The following is a 14386-nucleotide window of genomic DNA, read 5'->3' on the forward strand; positions in this document are numbered from 1 at the left end:
GGTCAGTAGACACCACAAATATAAAACAATATACAACTATTTACAAATGTCCAAAGATGGCATTCGATCATAAGTTTAGTGAGTTAACTATTAATGGATTTTTATTATTATTTTGTTTTTTATTATTAAATAATAAATAATTTGAATGATTTATTCATTATATCATCACTTATATATATTTGGTGAGAAGGTGTATTACAAATATTAATTTTTATAAAAATGCATAATAAACATAGTGGTTTTTTTTTTTTACTTCAATATTGATGCATCTATTGCTGTAGCCTATATCACATATATTTTTCTGTATTTAATTAAGAAAAATAAACAGCAAATCCAAAAATACTGCATCTAAAAGTACTGCTGTGGTATAATTTCAACTAAGGATAGCTCTTGTCGTTCTATATACGAACATTAAGCCTCGTCGGAAAAATATAGATTTGTTGTGTTACACTAAGCAAAGTGTGGTGAGTTCTTAAAAAACATTTTATACATCTTAAATATGAGAATATATTTATGATTCCAGCTTCAAGGACTAAATAGTTATGAATATATAATGATTCTTAGGCGATCTAATGAAGATAATCGGCTTGTCTTTAGATGAAACTGTTCACTTGATAACTCAATATCTATGAGATCCATCTAATTATCATACGCGATCTGTAAATCACAAACGAATTGTTTGGTAAAGCTTTAAGATATGTTAATAAGTTAATTCAGTGAAAAAATAACTTCATCTAAAAGCTTCTATAAAATTCACATTTGTTTAAATCTTTACATTGCATCTATTTGTATCGGAAGTGATATTTATTACTAAGAATGTCATGGTTTTTTTTTATATTTATTGGTATTTTTATATTTATTCGACGTCTTCTTGACGCGAATGCGATACCATTTCATAAAATAACGACGTTATGTACAAAATATAGGCACTAACTCTTTGGCCTCTTGAAGTAAAAGGTATTCTTTGGCATGTATTGCGGGCTCCATCCATGCGACCCCACCTGGTTTTCGTTTTCATCACAAAACATGAAGATTGTCGCATGAACTTGATTTTAGACAAGCTTTCTTTAAGATTTTCTTGATTACTCCTTTGGCTCTGGATCCAGGGCATTCCGATCGACTTTTACTCTTCTTGGATGTAATTGAACTCCTTTTCTTCCTTTGTTTTTCTTTGTAATCCATCTTCATCTTGATTTGAGTAAGAATCCCCACTAATAGCTCATCGATCTGGTGGTTGATTCCAGCAGAGGTCTCAATGTATTTGCATTCCTGGCTTGTTGCAAGGACTCGACCATCTGTCAGGAAAATAAGACACAAATACAGTTCACATTTTATCAACGTATTCAAAGAGGAAAAACCGATATTGAAAGTAATGGAAATAAATCAATCATGAAACGAAATGATGCAAGGTAAAGAATGTCATATGTATTATAGTATGGAAGAAAAAAAAAGTTCAAGACTTTGGAGAGAGAATGATATCTTTACTAGATTTTTATTTCATAGGAATATTTTGTGATGATACACTTTCAAGTTTGACCTGTCAGCTTTCGTTGAAATAATTATAGCATAAAAATGTTTCGGTCAAATAAACTTTGCAAATTACTGATAATAGATAATTAATTAAATCTGACTATTTACGTAAGTTCTTCCGAAGATGTAATTTGTAACTTACTACTAATCTACGGATATCGAGTATCAATTTAGCATAGGATAAGAAAAAGATTGAGATGTGATATTTGGTCATTACATTAAAGCATTCCTTAAAAGGACTGGCTTAAAAGGGCGAATCAAGAATGCTTTTCATATTCCCCGTCATCTGTAGAGGACAGTGTAAGGATGAGAGGTTATTGAGCTATATAAATAAAGCTCTGATCATGGCAAGAGGGTACTTATTTTAGTCGCCTCGAACGACATGCATGAGCTACATTGGGGCTATTCTTATCCCTGCCACCGCACGAGAGACTTTAAAGAATTGTGTTATCAAAATTGCTCTCATTCTTGATAAAGTTCAAAGTATAACAAAAACTGACTCGTTTCACTCAGTTTTCATTCAGTTCAGAAAAAAAAAAAAAAACATATGCATCAGATAATAACAAAAATTATCAACCATGATGCATAAATAAGTTTGAATATAATTTATTTTCTATTAAAATAATACTTAAATTATATTTTACTTTTATATTTCAGCCAAGTTTTTAAATATTTTCGAATATTTTTTTTAAATCTAAAAAAACGTAGACTACACTCTAAGGATTCCTTATAGTCCTTATAAGGACTGGCTTAAAGGGGAGAAGCAAGAATGCTTTCATCTTCCCCGTTATCTGTAGAGGACGGTGTCGGGATAAGGTGTTATTGAGCTATTAAAGCTCTGATCGTGGCAGGAGGGTAACAGCAATAGCCAAGCCTCAGTTAAAACTTCATTGGCTACAGCATTGCCATCCATTACCCTCCAAGGGTATTAATCACTACATCTCACGGTCGATTTTCTTCCATGTAATGTAATGTCACTCTAAGGATTAGTTCTTAAAAGAACTGGCAGATGGACCTTGACTCTTTATCCCGTTATCTGAATGAAGAAAATCTGTGTAGATGGGTGTCATTGAGTTAAAAGCTCTAGTCATAGCTGGGTAATGGCGATAACCGAGCCTCAGCTAAAACTTCATTGGCTACAGCATTGCCATGCGTTACCCTGGAAGTCCTGAAAAGGACATTTCATCAACCATATCTACTCTAAGGATTGACAATTGACATTTATGTCTTTAGAGGTGAAGCAAGATGCTTTTCATATTCCCTGCTATCTGTTGTGATTACAGTGAGGGTAAAATTCATGAGCAGTTTGCTCTCCCTGAATGGGCATGGAGATTATACATCGCTATAGGAGGCTAATATAGCTTTTGGTCTTCTATATTTGAATATGTCCGTTGCCTTGTATGCTGCAGCTTGCTGAACCAAATCGTTGGGATGTGTGGACGTCTTTAGGAAAAACTTGGATGCTAAAGATTGTAGAAAAGAGAAAATATAGGGAATATTTGTATCTTGATTGTTTCTAACATACCACGGGGCGTTCAGAATTATTCTTAATTACATTGTTCTGCACTCGTTGTATCTTGATAATGTTAGTATTAGAGGTGTGACTCCAGACTGGAGAGGCATAGGTGATTATAGGACGAATCGTCATCTGGTATATAGTTGCAATTTGATTCTGTTGCTGAGCTTGCTATTTCTATTAATTAGCGGGTAGATCTGAGCTATGGCTTTAGATGCCTTTGCGCACGCAGACTTGATGTGTTGGTTGAAGATAGCTTTTTGTCTAGAATTACACCCAGATAATTTGTTTCTATCTGCCAGGGTATTTTAGTATTGAATAGTAACACATCTCCTGAAGGAGACATTGGTCTTTTTGAGAAAAGAACGGCTGAGCTTTTCAGGGGGTTGACTTCCAATCTCCACTTGGAGAACCAACCCTCCAGCTTTAGAAGGTTTTCTTGAAGTTTTCTGGTAATGAAATGGGGTCGGAGAGATCTGGTTAGTATTGCCGTATCGTCCGCATACAGGGCCAAAACGGAAGTCATCGGATTGTGTGGGATGTCTGACATGTATACAGAAAACAGCAATGGAGCCAGTAGAGATCGTTGCGGCACTTCTGCAAAGATATGGCGCTGGGACGATGTAGAACCGTTGATTGTAACGTGCATTGCTGTATTCTGAAGATATGAATGGATTATATGAACCATGTTTAGTGAGGTACCGGCTGAGATAAGTTTGTGCAGGAGTCCAAAATGCCAGATTTTGTCAAATGCTTTGGATATGTCTAGGAAAACAGCTCCTGTGCACTCGCGCCAGTTGTAACTGGTGGTGATGTATTCGACAATTCTGTGGATTTGCTTGGTAGTACTATGGTGTTGTCGAAAACCAAACTGTTCTTTAGGGAGGATGTTTAGGTCATTTACTGAGGTTTGGAGATGTGAGAGGATGACCTTCTCCGCAACCTTACCCAGATTGGAGATGAGACTGATTGGACGATAATTTTCGGTAGGTGTGGGTCTTTGCCTGGCTTATGTATAGGAATTACATCAGGTGGAAGGAAAATAGTGAAATCTTAAGATTGCATTTATTATACTGGTCAGGTGTACTACAGCTTTTCGAGGCAGCAGCTTGATCACCCTGTTTGAGATGCCGTCTGGTCCAGGAGCTTTATTGTTCTTAAGTTTTTTAATAATATCATATAATTCAATAGGTGATGCAGATGCAATATGGTCAGCACTGGTATCTGGGAGATTTAATGCGTGTCTGACCTGTCTGTGGATTTTGTACAAGTGATTGAAATCTAAGTTGTTATTAGAAGGTTTGCGCTGCTGCTCAAGATTCTTTAGTATGGCTTCTGCCTTATCTGCATCTGTGTGGACAAGGCCCTGATTTGAGATTATGGGGGGGGGGGGATCTGTTTTTTATTTTTGATGTTTCTCAGTAACCCCCAGATAGAGTGATCAATAGGTGAGATAGAGGCTACCTTTTTATGCCAAACTTGGTTTGATTGAATGGAGCAGTAAGAGATGCACTTAAAATAAGTTTTAAGTGCATCTCTTACTGCTCCATTCAATATATTAAGCACTGTCTTGTCCTGAGGAGCGCGAGTGTTACGAAATCTCTTCCTAGCTCGGTTTTTCTCTCTGATCAGGTCCATTATATCCTCAGGCAAACGACCAGGTTTGTGGAAGGTTTCAACCGTTATAGCGGACTTAATCTGTTGGGTGAGGCTAGTCACTGCAGATTCCACATCTTCTGGTGTACATATGTGAGGGATGGGTCCAATTTGATCGCTAAGTGCTTTAGACAATCTCTCCCACCATATGCCTGAATGAGAGGGAGGAGACAGGCATTCTTGTTCTCTCAATTGCAGTAGAATTGATCCGACGACAGCTTGTTTAGTGATTTAAGGTTGTACTGTAGTTTAATGTCTTGCAGGATAGCTATATCCAGGATGTCAGCAGTGGCAGACGTACTGAGATGAATTGGTTCGGTTGGTCCAGCCACAACAGCATGGTTTGATCCTGTGTAGCTGGAAAGGATGCAAGCATTTTATTGGTAGGTTTACTGTTCCAAGCAGGATGATTTGCATTGAAGTCTCCAGCGATGACGATCAGTCCTTTTACTCCAAGGATGGCATCCAGATCTGAGGTCAATAATGTCTTTAATGGAGGGTTGTAGGCAGAAAAAATTTTAAGGTTTCCAGTTGAGTTTGTAAGGACATTAATTCCTGTGATTTCGAGGTTGGTGGTTGTAGGGTTGGTTATTGAATGATGGTTGATATAGTTTTTGATAAGGGTGGCTGTACCTCCACCTCTATACCCAAGTCTGTCGTTTCTGTAAATCTGATACCCTCTGATTTTTAGGGTGTCAGCAGGCCTCAGGTGAGTTTCATTGATTAGCAATATATCTGGGTTGTATCTATTATTGAATTCCTGGATTTCTAACAGTTTATTTTTGATATTTTTGATACCGTTGGCATTCCAAGCAATAATCCTAAGAAAATCTGGGGTGAAATTTTTTCCCTATGCAACAGAGAGTGTAGATATACTCTAAAGATTGTGCTATCAGAATTTAATTGTAATACAATGAAGTAAAATAATAAAAGGTGTATTCTACTTTTTTTTTAGATTTTCAAAAAATATTCGAAAATATTTAAAAAACTTGGCTTAAATATAAAAGTAAAATATAATTTAAGTCTTATTTTAATAGAAAATAATTTATATTCAAATCGTATTTATGCATAATTGTTGATTATTTTTGTTATTATCTGATACATATGTTTTTTTTTTTCTAAACTGAATGAAAACTGAGTGAAACTAGTCAGTTTTTGTGACACTGAACCTTATCAAGAATGAGAGCAGATGAGGCGAAAACAAATATTACTGCAATAGGTAGGTCTATACGCGAAAACAGGACTAGGTAAGAACCTCCATAGCTTAGTTGGTATTGACAACGCCCTTTGGATAAAAACACGTGCCTTCGAATTCCGGTTTAGATGAAAGAACCTTTATTTATAAGGACATCTCAACTAAAAGTGAGTTAGTCAGCTTTCTAAGTGAGATTCAGGGATTTCTTATGTATGTATTTTCCACGATAGTTTGATCAGGTTGCAGCCTGCATTCTGAGGTTTTTTTCATCGTGTAACAGACAGCATAACCGCTGACAAAACGGGACATCTTCGAATCCTAACATCCAAATTTTGTTACTTTGGCTTAAACTTAATTGTAATATAATGATATAAAATAATAAAAGGTGTATTCTACTTTATTTTAGATTTTCAAAAAATATTTGAAAATATTTAAAAATTTGACTTAAATATAAAAGTAAAATATAACTTAAGTCTTATTTTAATAGAAAATTAATTATGTTCAAACTGTATTTATGTATCATGGTTGATTACTTTTGTTATTATACGATACATATAATATTATGTATCATATTAACACTAGTGCAGTATTGAGAGACTATGAGTGAGTTGATCTTCCAGGTGTTGGATATAAATGGGTTGGGTTAGTCAGAATGCCAAAGGCGATGAAGCAGTATATTATGTCTGTTAACTGCATGTATTTTCCAGCCAATTTGCTTATTTATGGAATGAAAAAAATTATAGTTTGAGCAAGTAAAACCTCACATTCAGATGAAGGCAAAGCTTATCATAATACTGTCCTTAATGTGGTTGTGGATTTAGACGCAACGCAGAAATATTTCGTAGATGCATTATTGCTAAATGAAATCACTAGAAAGCATTAAAATGAATCGTGTAAGTTTTAATTTTTATTTGTTTTTCAGATTCGATGTGAAACAGATATGTGCATAAATTCCCGACACTAAAAATTATATATTACGTCTTTTACTTATTCTTATAATGTAAAATCCAAATGGAAATAACACTCACTTCTTACATGAGCGCTTTGTTTGTAAAAATAAAAAGAACAGACTGAACTTTCCATTAAGTCAATGTATTAATCACATGATCAAAGTGACAACTGTAACAATTGAGCACATTAATCCTTACCTTCTATAGATATGGCCCTTGTTCTCACCAAATCTGTCTTATTTCCTACTAAGATAACGACTTTCTGGTCATCTGTACTGGGCTGACGAATTAATCGAAGCAGTTCTTTAGCCTGAAGATAACTGGCTCTGTCTGCAACAGAGTACACTACCACATAAGCATCAAACATCGAGCTTGTCGCAAGCGAATCCTTATGTTGCTGAAAGAGAAGAAAGAATCTTGCATCAGATACTTGCTTAAAGTAAGCGCACACATCAAGAGTTATCGCTATACGCATTCTATATTCAGACATTCATATAAAGCCCTTCCTAAAAGTTTTGCTAGAGATCTAATGTGCTACAGTAATCCCTCGATTAATGCACCTATATACATCTTATACTAACTATTTTAAAAAAATCACTCACCAGAATGAAATAATTTAGTTACCGATTTAAAACATTTTACGAAGTTATTTTTAATGGCATACTACATTACTTCCATGTACACTATGTTTTTACCGGCAAAATTTATGTCATCTGCTATAGTACGCCCACAGATTCGAGACCCTTCGGCATTTCTGCGTGTCACAAAAAGGAGAATCCATTCCGATAATAGGTTAATCAATCCGTCTTCTGGTATGAGTTGTTTATTATTTACACAATGGGAAAATTAACTTCTCTTTTATGATCATTGTAATTTTTAAAGTGGTAACCATTTTGCTTGTATAACAGTTGGGAAATTTTATCTATAAAGCACGTTATTTCGCGACCAATTCGTACGTCCTTCGTTTCTTTCTCCCCTTCAATGATAACGTTCAAGAATTAATTAAATCTCATTCTGAAGAATTGAGTGATTCCTACCTGCTAAATTTAGATGCACAGCGGGAAGATCCCGAAGAATATGAAGAAAATTTAACCACTGATAGTCAGCCAAAGGGAAACAAATTGAAAATATTTTTCCTACAATCGATATTTTTAAGCAGCAATGCTTAGAAGTTGACCCTGATGAAGAGAGAAGCAGTAAAATTTGCAGCAGAGTAGAAGAGGCAATAAGGTCATACCGTCGGTTGTATGAAAAAAGAAACAAAATGCCCGCCAAATTACGTTAGCTCAATTCTCTGTTAAGAAGCAGAATAATAAATTTATATTCTGAATATGTTTTATTGCCTTTCAGCTTCATGGTTTTCCTTTAAGTAGGCCCTGAGACATACCTTAATTCTTTTATAAAAAAAAATTAAGGGTCAAAAAAAGAAATCTGAGGAACGAATTATACTTTTTCCCATAGGTTATTATATTCGATTAGTGCGCCTGTTTTAAAGAACGCATTATGCGCATTAATCGAGGGATTGCTGTATATTAAAATGTTTTTAATCATAATCTATGCATCTCTCAGTTTCCAACTTACCAATAAGTGTACAGTGTACACTGTACGCAGTGATATATGGATGCTCCTTATGCTATCCAATGTTTGTTATTATAGGAGGGTTATGCCAATGAAGCTTTATATATTGCGGGCTCTCCTAATACTATTAAACCCATCTACAAACACAGATCATCACAGGAATCATTTCATAACTATAATCATGCAGTTCTACAGTCATTGTAGATGTGTATTTTCCAAAGTATGTTTCAATATCAGCTAGTAGCTCACCTCAACACTGGTATTTCAAACATTTTAATTCAATTCATTAATAGATTTCCTTCTATTAATGCTGTTCAATAACCACTCGACAACAATTTCCGTTAACCGATGCTTCCGAAAGAGTGGGGAAAACAAGAAAATATTTCATTCAATATTTATAAATGGTTGCCATTCTTTGGAACTAAGCAATTAAGGCTATGAGGGCAGTGTATTGTTCTGGCCAGTCTGTATGCTTTGAGGGATGAAAAAGCCGAGTTTCCGGGAAGAGAAAACCTTCCATCTCTATACGAGATCTGCAAGGTTCTTTGAATCCCAGACGGGCAATATCTATAGACATTATGGATTCCTTTCCAATTCACTAAAATCCTATATGTTGATCCAATCCCATTGAAAAAATGTCGCTCCAGTAAAGCTTTTCTTAATTAATATTCATCTTGTCGGAAACCCTTCTTCAGTAAAACTTACCAAAAAAACTTGAACCTTGACAACTTCGTATCGCAAACGGAAAAATAAAGTGACGTGTACCCATGCCATGGAAAGACCTACATTCGAATCGTATCATAAAGTACAAAAGCTATTTCAAACTGAAAGTTTCATAGTGAAGAGGTGGGGTTTTTAATTTCTCCAAATAGGGAAGATGAAAAACATGCTAACTGTACTAAATGTGGGGTCTCAGACTCAGCTATATAATTAGTTTTCTGCGTGCTGAGACCATAGATTTATGAACTGCTTAAGCAGAAATTTGAAACAGGATAACCTTAAAACTATAAAACTATAAATTTCCAATGTCACCATAGCAATGAAGCCATGGTGACATTTGGAAACCTTATAAACATGACACGTTCGTGTTATGGTGAGTGCTTTTACTTACAAATTAACAGTCTATTATTTTCATGAAAGTTTCTACGAACAGGCTGAAAAGGATGTTAGCAATGAAAAGTATCTATCTTCTAGTTCATCTCACGGATGAACTAGAAGATAGATACATTTCGCAATTTGCATTTCTTAGCAATATAAAAACCGCAGAAATTTTTATTAAGTCATCTTAAAGATCTGAAGAAATTAAAAAGAAAAGAAGAAGAGGTCTAAAAATATTGAAAAAATATTTTTTTTAATTTTGCAACTTCCTCCAGAAACTCAAAGGAATTATCTCCCATGACACAAAATTTGTAGAATGTTACGGCTGTTGTGTAGTTTTGTTTATTATGTGAATCTCACCCATAAACGTTTTTACGCCTATGGCACACTAATATCGTAAGTGGGAATAAGGTTAGATATAATCTGGAAACCAAACCCTGCCTGTAAAGAACAAACATAGAATTTTCTCAAACAATTTCATATTTTAAATGAATACGGCGTACTTTCATGTCAGCAATGAAATTCATTTACTGCCTAAAGAATGGATCGTAACAAACCATTCTCAAGCAACAAAAGATTAAGACAAAGATATCTTAACACACTAAGCTATAGAGTATCTTTTACAGTGAGCTCAAATGATACATGTTTACATAATCGATTGTCTTTTCCCCTTTAACAAATAGAAAATAGACCCTAGAATACAAAATAACCCACTATTGTTTCTCAAGGTGTACTTAGAATGCAAAAATATCAACTCATAAAGTCAATGCGATTATGAATTGACAACGATTTTTTTGGCGTGTAAAATAAAAGAACAATAAAACACTCTGTATTTCTAAAATCACTGACGTATAGGCAGATGGCACTGTGATCGATGATTCTGTTTTAACTTTTCTATCGGTAATTTATGTGCAATATTTTCACCGAAACAACAGAATTGTACAATATGTTTCGGACAGTAACATAAATAAAGGTTACTAGATTCATTCGTATTCGGAGACCATCGTTACTCTTGGAGACAAATCTATATGTTTCGTGATATTTCTACCCGTTTTCTTCAATAACTGTGATTCTGAATTGGGTCATCCCTCATCGACATTCAGCACACACACACACACACACACACACACACACCCAAACGTTCTTTCATTTCCTTTCATTTCGGTATAAACAGCATTTCGAAGATATATTTATAGTTCCATTAAGCATGCAATTTATCCCATTGAAGATATTATCACGCAATGCTTAAATGTTCCAATAAAAACTCTAAGAGAACACTGCTTAGGGATCGTTCACTTGAACTATAATTTTAAGAAATATTCGTAATAATTTTGTGTTACGTTTAAACGAATGTGGTATTTTTAGTAGAAGGAAATTAGCGAAAGTAGAAAGGAGGTTAATCTAATTTTTGTGCAAAGTAAGTTAAATGGGGAAAAATAATTAAAAATTAAGAAAAAATAAATAAATAATAAACGCAGAAGACAGAATTACATGTAATTAGAGAAACGGCCACTTGGGGGCGATAATTATTGTATGCTCAGGTAATGATACTGATGCCTTCTATAAGACATAATAATCTTTAACACCAAAGACATTATTTCTAAACTGTAACCCAGTAATCAGAGCCACTTTCAAAAATAATAAGTGAGGAAATAAAAACAGAAAAATATTTCGAATTTATTTTCATGTTTTGAAAACAAATCGAAAATTCTCTTATGAAAAGAATGTTTAAATCCATTTGAATACTGTATTCATAAATCACTCATATTAACGAAACCTTGAAAACACCACAATTTTTAAAGTTATTGTTAATAATTCTTGCATTAAAATACATTAAATGAAAAAAAAAAGTGTTTAATTATCGTTAATGTTATTCCTGTAAACAAATAAATTGTATTACATTAACATATACATAAATAATAATAAAGTATACAAATTTCAGTTTTTTTTTCATGCTTCCAGATATCTGCTGATAGACAAACATGTCGATGCTCTACTTAATAATCTGAATAAAAATAAATATAATTCTAATGAAACAATTTCTGATTTTCTACTTCTTTGAGAATACATGCAGAAATCCAATTTCTTAATAAAAAAAAAAAATAAGAAGAACAATCCATAACTCTTCTTAGATAACTCTTAAAAATGAATTAGTCGCCAAACAGGTCAAACTCTTCTTTTATTTATATATCTTTTTTAATCAACGTTTATTCTTAAGATAAGGTTGCTAACTTTATTTATTTATTTTTTTTTTTTGGCGTGTTAATAATGCCAAACTTCTCTTGCGGTTTGGTGAACGAGTGGGCACGGAGACATCCACCATGGACTTTTTATAACACATCAATTGATACGCGTTAACCGCTGTTTCAATGATTAACATATTCTGAGAGAATAGTTTTTTAATATTGAATTTTATTTATATAATTTTAATGAAAACTATTTAAAAAATTAAATATTAGTTTATATTACCACATATATGTTTTCAAACAATAAAAATTTAGTTTATGTAACGCTACCATATTTTTAAAACAACTTGTTTTAGAAATAGGACTTTTTTTTATGAATAAGTATTTTTTTTACATGTACTTATTGCGATGATAGATCTGTGCATGCGGAATGAAGAAAATATTTTTGAATTTCAATTTATATATTTAAATCTACTTTACAGTTGTATTTATGTCTATTGCTTTCAGAGGAAAAGCTTCCGGAATAAAAAAATATAAATAAAAATATTTATTTTGAATTTATATATTTACATTTACCTTACAGTTGTATTTATGTCTATTGCTGTCAGAGGAAAAGCTTCCGGAATAAAAAAAAATAAAAATAAATATGATTGATATGTTTAATCTATGAGTTCAGTATGATGACTTTTCGAACAAGTTGTCAACAACAGATATTTTGAAGGCATTTGAAGGAAAAGGAGATATACCAGACTAGATTAGCACTTTTATCACAACTGGTAGAAACTGCAGGTGTGTGTGTGTGTGTGTGTGTGTGTGTGTGTGTGTGTGTGTGTGTGTGTGTGTGTGTGTGTGTGTGTGTGTGTGTGTGTGTGTGTGTGTGTGTGTGTGTGTGTGTGTGTGTGTGTGTGTGTGTGTGTGTGTGTGTGTGTGTGTGTGTGTGTGTGTAAAAGTATATAAATGCACATATTTAAAAGCATACAAACTTACCAGCCTTTCATCTAGAGGTGTGTCCTCCTGAAATACCAATTCTGATTCTTGTCCATTGAGAACCACTGTTACTGTCTTCTCATTATCCTCATCTGTAACAATTGCACATCCATTAGCCCATTATTATTTAATACATGCAGTTATGTACACACTATCTTACAAAAGTAAGGTCAAATTTTTCTAGAGATTGTAACCCATTAGCTGCTATTACTATTGAGCTGAGGAGAAACAGGGTGATCATTTTTAGGATTTTTTTCCCCCGTAAATATAATTACTGAAAGTGCTTTGAATACTTTTTCGTGCATTAAATACATAAACAAACAGCTGCATAATTAGAGAGAAATTCTTACCATGGTTACAATCATAAGCACAGATGTATTCCGACGTTTGGAATTGTCTTATTAAAGCCGACTTGCCAACTTCGGATGAGCCTAGGACAAGAATACGATACTTTTGGAGGTTATTCTGCACTGGACAACACTCTAGTGGACCCGAATTAGGCACTAAAGGTAATTCCAGATCTGGAATAAGAGATGTTGGACTCTGGCTATCGAGTTCTCCTTCCGTAGACGGCGTTTGCGGGACCAACTTGTGCACGCTGACACTTTGACCTATTCTTTGGACGGAAGATCTGGATTTGGAGCGAAAAGAATCTCCACGATTGACGATTCCCTTGGAGGTGAGAGAGAAATTCCTGAGTCGCATGTATTCCGTCTCATCTCCTGGCAGTGGCAAAGAGCGGTTCGAAGACGCCCATAGTGACCTGCCGTCGGCCGAAGCAGCGATATCGCCGGGTATGCTGGCACCTCTCTGGCGGTAGCGATGGGTGGAGTCGAGCGATTGCGGCCTCCTTATTGTTCTCATCGACTGTGACCTGGTCACGTTTTGGCCTTCTCTGCACTCGGTCACAATGCCATACTTTGACCCGAAGTCTGTGCTCATCCCCCGCACAGACCCTAAACGCTCGTAGGCAGGACTTTTGTGGGTTGATCGTAATGCAGCCGAGGTGTGGGTCTGCACTGGCCTGTCCGTGGTGCGCGTGAACTTTGTGCTCGTGAACGAATCCAAGTTGATTAGGAGATGGTACGGATTCGTAGCGGAATCAAAAACCTCCTCTTCATCGCTGTTTCGTCTGGGCCACTTCTCTAAAGCCTCTCGGAATAATGCATGCGTTGTGTCCGACATGCTTCTAGGTATAGCTGCCAAACGGGGGGCGGAAAAAGTCCCACAAGGGAAAATTAAGTCCCCTTCGTCAGGAGAAGCTACTAAAGTCATTATGATTAGCTAATGAAAATAATATGGATAAAAGATTGACGAAATAGTCTAGCAAACGAACTAGAAATCAACACACACAGAAACAACAGAAAATCACTGATTAATTATAAACATAAACAGCCCTGCAGATGTTTTTGTTTATGCACCACTTTCTCTCCAGAACACAACTCTTCTTCAACAACAATTCCTTCTTCCCTTAGCGTCTTTCTAGTCACGCGGCCAACAAGCGAACATAGCCTACAATTCACGGTGTGTAGCCCTTGTAGCGAGTGGAGATAGCTGCCCGGATGTGATGACGTCACAAACGTAGCGCCATGGCGTTCGATGCCAACGATCCGTCTGGCTGATTCGGTCTCTTAACCTTCTATACCTTCCTAAGCAAAGACGACTTCCCCAATGATATAAAACAGTCCTT

The 14386-nt window shown here is 35.1% G+C and overlaps 1 protein-coding gene across 1 annotated transcript; it reads right to left on the reverse strand.

Moving 5' to 3' along the window:
* Positions 1 to 372: 372 nt before the first annotated feature.
* Positions 373 to 14144, reverse strand: LOC150103136 (uncharacterized). The gene is made up of 4 exons (XM_090398209.1): positions 13047 to 14144; positions 12697 to 12788; positions 7046 to 7244; positions 373 to 1295 (listed from the first exon to the last, which is right to left on the reverse strand). The coding sequence occupies exons 1-4, from the start codon at positions 13969 to 13971 to the stop codon at positions 1018 to 1020; spliced, it is 1494 nt and encodes a 497-aa protein (XP_090254335.1). The 5' UTR covers positions 13972 to 14144; the 3' UTR covers positions 373 to 1017.
* Positions 14145 to 14386: the final 242 nt, after the last annotated feature.

This window comes from Typopeltis vanoorti, chromosome 9, assembly GCF_054136105.1.
Source record: "Typopeltis vanoorti isolate ZY-2024b chromosome 9, IOZ_Tvanoo_1.0, whole genome shotgun sequence".
NCBI lineage: Eukaryota > Metazoa > Arthropoda > Arachnida > Uropygi > Thelyphonidae > Typopeltis > Typopeltis vanoorti.

Coding starts and splice junctions, on each gene's coding strand:
- LOC150103136 (XM_090398209.1), bottom strand. CDS start 13,971: ATGACTTTAGTAGCTTCTCCTGACGAAGGGGACTTAATTTTCCCTTGT. Junction 7,245..12,696: donor CACCTCTAGATGAAAGGCTG/GTAAGTTTGTAT, acceptor CTTCTCTTTCAG/CAACATAAGGATTCGCTTGC. Junction 1,296..7,045: donor AAGGGCCATATCTATAGAAG/GTAAGGATTAAT, acceptor TTTTCCTGACAG/ATGGTCGAGTCCTTGCAACA.